Raw genomic sequence first — 7,221 nt, 5'->3', positions numbered from 1 at the left:
ATATATAAACAATAATTTTGTAAAGACATTCATATATATATACTGTACATTGTTCTTATATAAAACTAATGTTTGTTTGTTGTTCATACAAAAATAGCAGCAGAAGCTTAAAATGTTTATTAAGTATAAAGTAAGTAGTTAAGTATGTTTTGTTAAGTATAACAAATTTAGTCATGTTCCCAAATATTTGGCTTGTGTATGTAAAGCAATGCAGAACGTACTGTGTCATTCCATCCCACAAACCGAACGTCAAGCGTGTTAGGGAGAAAACACATGATTACCTGAATCTTAAGTATGCAGTACTTAGCATTCTGCTGAGGAAACATGCAAAAAATGCCATAAACTATATGTAGTGTGCATAGTATGTGTATATAGCCCTTTGATCTGTAATGAGGACATGCACGCTAAATACCTACAGCTCGGGATGCCAACGGCTGGGTTAGTAAACGGAGGAGGATCACACCGATATGTCAATTATGACTGGCAAACAACAACTAAAAAGCAAGCAATGAAAGAAAATTAACTGAGACGTATGACTGTTTAATGCGTGATGGAAAAAGAGTAACATTGCAAATGACAAAACCATACAAGAGCATTAATAAAACTCAAGCTTGAAGGCGAAAAATACAATGAAATTGCAATCTAGAAAGCGTGTGTGTGAGAGAGAGTTCCTATATATATATGAAAGTCAGAGATTCTGTAATAATAAATAAATTGGAAATTTATTTTAATAAAATACATTGGATTTTATGGAAAGAATTTCTACGGAGACAAGCAGCAAAGAGAATTGAATTTGGGAAAATTGTACGTCATTAGATGTGGTTCACGACCACATTTTAGGCCGGGTTGGCTTTTAAACCACTTGCAAACACAGAAACCCTAAGAAGGATCAAGTGCGGTTTCAAATGCAGCAAACAAACTTAACACTAGCGACTTTGGTCCAACAGTGCCCTTCATAGTATTATGCACAGATCGGGACACTTTCCAGAACTCATGAGCCCCTTTCACACTGCACGTCGGACCCGCAATATTCCCGGAGCATTGCTGGGTCGCCTTCTGTGTGAAAGCAACCACGTCCCGGGATTGATTACTGAACTGAACCCGGGTCGGGGACCTAGTAACATTGCGGGATTCGACCCGGGACGAGCGCTGTGTGAACAAAAGCCGAAACTAATGCCGCAACGTGTACGTAGTTATGGTGTGACTCCTAGAGCTTGTTTTTTCAATAACACAACCCTGCAGTGCCAGAAGAGCTCGTCTGTGTTTTAAACGCAGAGAGTGTTCGTCTACAAAAGAAACTCAAATTAAACAAGCAGAAATGAGCGCAAACCGGACACAAGTCGAGACCACAGAACTCCTTACTATCCGCGCTGAAGCTGAGATCGCTCGCCATTATACATCACATCAGGATGTCACATGTCAACTCGATCCGGGACCGTTTCGGGTTGTGTGTGAAAGCGCACATATTAGGGTATTTCGCTGGCAGTGTGAATGGACCAAATCTAGCGGGCCGGGAACAAATGCCGGGTCGCATTATCCGTGTATTTGCCGGAATCCCAGTGTGAAAAGGGCTATGGAAATGAGCAAAGAGGAGATCTCAAGAAACCGAAATGCTATCAAATAAAAACATTCATATACATTAGCTCGTTTTAAGCGCCACGTGCATTAACGAACAAGTTTTGCATTCAAAACACACAAACTGACAAGTGGAAGATACATTCAAAAGTATATACAGTACATCAGAATCAGGACAGACGAGAGTAGAAAAACAGTACAGAGCCAAAACTACAATATAAGGCATTGGAAACGGGTGCAGGTGTATTTTGGAGGTAGATAGAAAAGCTTGAGAAAAACAGGGTTGTGTGTTGGTTTGGTGGAGGCGCAGATGCACAGTTAGATGACAGAAGACATTGCTTAACTTATGATTTGGCTTCAAAAGTAGGAGGCTCCCGTGGAATAACTTGTCCCTTAAAATGAGCTTGATTTAGACAAAAATCATGGAGTAAGACGGACACCGGCAGTCCTCAGTGAATGACTCCCGAATCCACGACCCGGAGCATCCCGGTACTGACGCAGCGGTCCAGAAGGTTCTAGTGGAGAGACATTAATGTTAAAGACATCAGTTTTTGTGAGCTTGTCTGATTAGGGTTGGGTACTGAACTCGGTAGGGCACCGACCGAATTACGCCGGTACTACAGAGTACCGATTCACATTAAAGGGTTAGTTCACCAAAAAATGTAAATTCTGTCATTAATTCCTCACCCTTATGCCGTTCGACACCCGTTAGAACTCAGATCATCTACACAGATGAAGATATTAGTGTTGAAACTATTCATTGACATTCATTTATGACGTTGCAGCCCACAAGAGCTGCAACGTCATATGACATTGGTGTCAACCTTCATTGACACCAATGTCATTTCCTCTCTCAAGACCCATAAAGACACTAAAGACGTTAAAATACTACTGTTATTGTGTCACAAAATGTAGTTTTAAGAGTTTTCAGGCAAGAATGTAGTTGTTTAAAGCTCAAATATGTGGTTTATTTATTAAGAGAGGGCCTATTTGAAAATTTGATCTGGCGTTTTCTGAGTTGTGAGATCCAGGCGATCAGCGGCGCTCAGCGTTCATTAACCCCTTAACTCGGCTAGTCCTTCTGATGACTGCCGCTGCCTGGCAGAAGCCCCTCCAATGACGCAAATGACTGTCACATTAGGGCTGTGTATTGCCAAGAATCTGGCGATACAATACGTATCACGATACAGGGGTTACGATACGATATATTGCAATATATTGCGATATTGTAAGAGAGGCAATATATTGCGATATTGTAAGAGAGGCAATATATTGCAATATTTCTTTTTTGTGTGTTTTTGTTTTTTATAATTTAAAAGAATAAAGAACACAACCATAAGCCTAAAACACGAGACAAAGTATTTTATTTAATTAATACAGTATCATTTATATCACTAATCATATGCAATGTGCAATCTAAATTAAGGGAAATGTAAAGTGACTGCAGGATTCTTTATGTGTATGTGGCAAGGGGGGCGTGGTTCAGCGAGGTCTGCAGCGGGAGAGAGGGCCGCGGGACGAGCGGTAAGTGAGTGGGTTGGACGCAGATCAATAACACCTGTCTCTTGTTCCAGTAATGAGCGCGGAGACGGGATAAAACACCAGCGGAACCGGAGACCAGGAGGAGAGAGAGTCGGACTGTTGGTGCGAGAACACAGAGACTGAGTTTACCCGGAAGCCGGAAGTGCCGCGAACCGGAAGTTATTGTTGCTTATGAGTTTGACTGAGAACACACGAAGAAGTGTGTTATTGACATTGAGAAAGAGAAAATAAAGATACGCATCAACAGTCCAGCCGACCCCTGTGTCCTCTTCCTTCCTTACTATATCGAACTTGCTACAGTGTATATGTTTTAAAGGTTCACAGTATAGCAGTAGCTATTTAACAACAGAAAGTGCAGTCCATTTCATGACTGAATGACTGTTTGTTTTATATTTAACACAGTAGCCCCGATCACACAGAACGCGTTTTTGCAGCGAGAAGCCTTTTTTGAATGGATTTCGGTTGGCAGAGAGCGTTATGCGCGCTGCTTATGCGCGCTGGGCGCCTCGCGTTTTTGAAGGAGCGCTCCGAGCGCATGAAGTTGAAAAAAAGTCAACTCTGAGCGGAAAAGCGTGCAACATCATCGCGCTTATGTTCTGTTGTCCAAACGAATGAATGAAGCGGCGGGCCTTCCGTTGTGTTGACCGTTACATTGATCTGACTGACAGTACAGGTGATTCGGGGGTTGCCTAGAAACATTAAAGTGCACTGCTCATTTTTGAATGAAAAAACGCTGACCAAAAAAGGGAGTGCAGTGCGCCTCGCGTTTTCGAACCTGAAAAACGCGTTCTGTGTGATCGGACCCTAAAGCTGTTTTCTATAAAGCAGTCTATTGTATAAAGTGCTGTTTCAAATAACGTTACTGAGCTGCAGAGCTGGTGCATCCATATCCACATCGCTATTATCTTTCGTTCTCCTGCCACTGCTGTCAGTTTTGGAGTGTGTTTATTTTGTTTCTGAGAGGAAAACGTGCAGTACATTCTATCGAAACACTTCTCAGCAGCGCGGGTGACGTCAGGATGTTAAGCGAGCTCTGTTTCAATGTGTTTCCCGAGTATTAGATTATAACTTGGCCTATTTTGCAAACAAAATGATTCTTGTCGATTTCCTTAGTGGCTTCTTTATAGCTGAAGCCAACATGAGTCCACACTTCAGCTCTGTATACTGCAAGAGCGGAATAATTCTATCGTCTTGAGAGCTGGGTTTGCTAATGTAAACACTAGTGATGCGCGCACTTTCACCTTGCGCTTCTCTGGCTCCGCGTCAGTTCTGCGTTCTGAGATAGCACTGCCATCTAGCGGTTGGGTGTTATACAGTCTGTGGTTTAAACCGAACACAAAGCCACGAAACTTGGATGTAAATAAATAAATATATAAATATCGATACAGCGTTTTTGAGAATCGATACAATATCGCCAAACATAATATCGCGATATTCACGTGTATCGATATTTTCTTACACCCCTATGTCACATGCCAATGAAGCGAATGGATTCAAACTGTTCACGCGTCCAACTTCGCGCGAAAAGCACGATTTATTTGTGTCCGGTGTGAACGTAGCATAAGTGCATGGCACAGGCGGAAGTACAGCTGAAAGTGGCCGTCATCCAGACGCAGCTCCTGGAGTGCCTCGAACGTGTATCTGTTTAGCTTCAAACGCTCACTATATACGCACGAGTTGATTCAAAATGGTCAAGTGTCCAACTAGAACCGAATTTGATGCTCTGTTTGCGTGTAAATGCAGCATTACAGTTTCTTTACAGTTATTGAGGTTAGGGGTGTCCATGGTTAACCGATTAACCGTTAAAAATTGCGTAACCGAGTAAAACATTTTGCTCGGTTAAGTGGCGTCAATGACGTGCTTTGAATTTAGTTGTAATATATTTTTGCACCACTAGAGACCACCAGAGCGCTCCCAGACATTTGTAATATCCACAAGAAGAAGTCATGACCAGCTTTCTAACATGAAGCGGGCAAAGAAAAGTAGAGCGTGGGAGCACTTTAAAATTGAGAGTGACGGGGCAAAATGCAAGTATTGCAATGCAGTGCTTACCACATTTTTCAGGCTATAAGTCGCTCCGGTGTATAGGTCGCATCAGTCAAAAAATGCGTCATGAAGAGGAAAATAACCTAAGTCGCACTGGACTATAAGTCGCATTAGGGCAGAAGCAGAGCGGGAGCCGCGCGCACTGTGCGTAACGGATCAGAAGAAAGAAAGTTTGAAGTGAGAAACTTGTGAGGGACTAGAGCGGACGAGGAACGAGTCCACAGATGCTTGAACTCTCTGCCGGGAGAGGCTCAGCCGCGCGAGTCAAACGCTGTGTGAATCATTCTCGGCAGCATATTTTACTACATGCCCTAATCATGCAGGCGCCCTCGCGGCCACTTGCATTGCTCGTGAACTGGAGCGCATCTCATCCTAATTTAACGAAACTCAGCGTAGGCCTCACAGACATAAAATATATCTTAAGAAAGCTTGAAATGTCTTTTAACAATTTAAAAAATAGGCTACTCTCTGATTATGTAATCCATGATGTGCATTTCTCTCTATAGGCGCGTTCACTACGGAGATGGCGGTCATCAAATTAATAAACTAAAAATAACCCTGACGCACACTATGGTTAACCGAGTATTAACCGCTAAGGGCCTCGGTTAACGGTTAATGGAAAACTTGAAAACGTGCAGCCCTAATTGAGGTAAACATCCCTAAAGTACCAAAAAAAGGTTCCGTTGGGTACCAGCACCGAATTTCAGGTACTGGTTAAAATGGGTACCCAACCCTACTGCAAATGCACATGTATGCGACACATACCTGATGTTCTGCAGCCCGTCTCCAAGGCAACGGTTATCGGGCGACATGGCGTCGCTCTGACACTCAACACATAAGACTCGCTCGCGGACCAAACCAGCACTCCAGGGTCTCACCTTACACGCGGCGCTCACCTGCTTCACACGCATCTGCACACAATAACTGGAGAGAGAGAGAGAGAGAGAGAGAGATTCAGACCAAAAATAACATCAATTGCAAACATAGGGCCAGATTTACTAAACAGGGCAAATTAGCATAAGAGCCCAGTCCCATAAAAGCGCCGATGGGAGAGGAAAATCCTGTACGTATAATCTACTGACCACACTCAAATTAAAGATCCATCTATGACCCATCTACTCAGTAGCGTCTGGTTTAAGACGTGCTTTTTTTGGCGGTAAATAATGGTGGAAACACCAGTTGATGAGCGCAAACCTTAGTAAATCAGCTTGCGTGATTAATTTAAATCTCCTCCCATAAATGTTGCGTCTGAAAGGGAAACTCCTACAAATGCATATGCAATAAGCCACAAAAATAACCCTGTCCACACCTTTTCAGCACTAATTTATCACTCTACAGTAAATCCTGGCTGCAGTTTTTTAATGCCATTTTCCCCATGAATTTTTATTTGCCTCGTCATTGAGTTCACGCATGCGCGCGAGGTGAAAGGACATTAAAACAACGAACAGGGCAGCTTTGAAAACTCCAGAAACGAAACAGCGTTTGTTTATCTACTAGAGTAGAGTAGATAAACAAACTCAAGCCGAAGCTTTCGTCACTATACCGCCGCCGGTATAGTTTTCCTCACTCTTCCTCTTCTCTCATCCAGTCGCACTAAGAACCGCCACGGACAGAGAATACTAGAGTAAGTTAAAGGTCCTTCTCAAAAAAATTAGCATATTGTGATAAAAGTTCATTATTTTCCATAATGTAATGATAAAAATTTTACTTTCATATATTTTAGATTCATTGCACACCAACTGAAATATTTCAGGTCTTTTATTGTTTTAATACTGATGATTTTGGCATACAGCTCATGAAAACCCAAAATTCCTATCTAAAAAAATTAGCATATCATGAAAAGGTTCTCTAAATGAGCTATTAACCTAAACATCTGAATCAACTAATTAACTCTAAACATCTGCAAAAGATTCCTGAGGCTTTTAAAAACTCCCAGCCTGGTTCATTACTCAAAACCGCAATCATGGGTAAGACTGCCGACCCGACTGCTGTCCAGAAGGCCATCATTGACACCCTCAAGCGAGAGGGGAAGACACAGAAAGACATTTCTGAACGAAT

At 42.4% G+C, this 7,221-nt stretch overlaps 1 protein-coding gene across 1 annotated transcript in view; it reads right to left on the bottom strand.

Moving 5' to 3' along the window:
• Positions 1–519: 519 nt before the first annotated feature.
• si:dkey-178e17.3 (somatomedin-B and thrombospondin type-1 domain-containing protein) overlaps positions 520–7,221 on the bottom strand; it is a 47,330-nt gene continuing 40,628 nt past the window's right edge. Inside the window, exons 4-5 of the mRNA XM_067414544.1 lie at positions 5,929–6,087; positions 520–2,090 (exon numbers count right to left, since the gene is read on the bottom strand). Of these exons, the coding sequence (XP_067270645.1) occupies positions 1,985–2,090; positions 5,929–6,087 (265 nt within the window). The 3' untranslated portion in view covers positions 520–1,984. The remainder of the gene's footprint in view (positions 2,091–5,928; positions 6,088–7,221) is intronic.

The sequence above is a fragment of the Pseudorasbora parva genome, chromosome 13, assembly GCF_024679245.1.
Source record: "Pseudorasbora parva isolate DD20220531a chromosome 13, ASM2467924v1, whole genome shotgun sequence".
Taxonomy (NCBI): domain Eukaryota; kingdom Metazoa; phylum Chordata; class Actinopteri; order Cypriniformes; family Gobionidae; genus Pseudorasbora; species Pseudorasbora parva.
The sequence above is the reverse complement of the archived record's forward strand: the minus strand, read 5'-3'. Positions and strand labels throughout refer to the sequence as shown.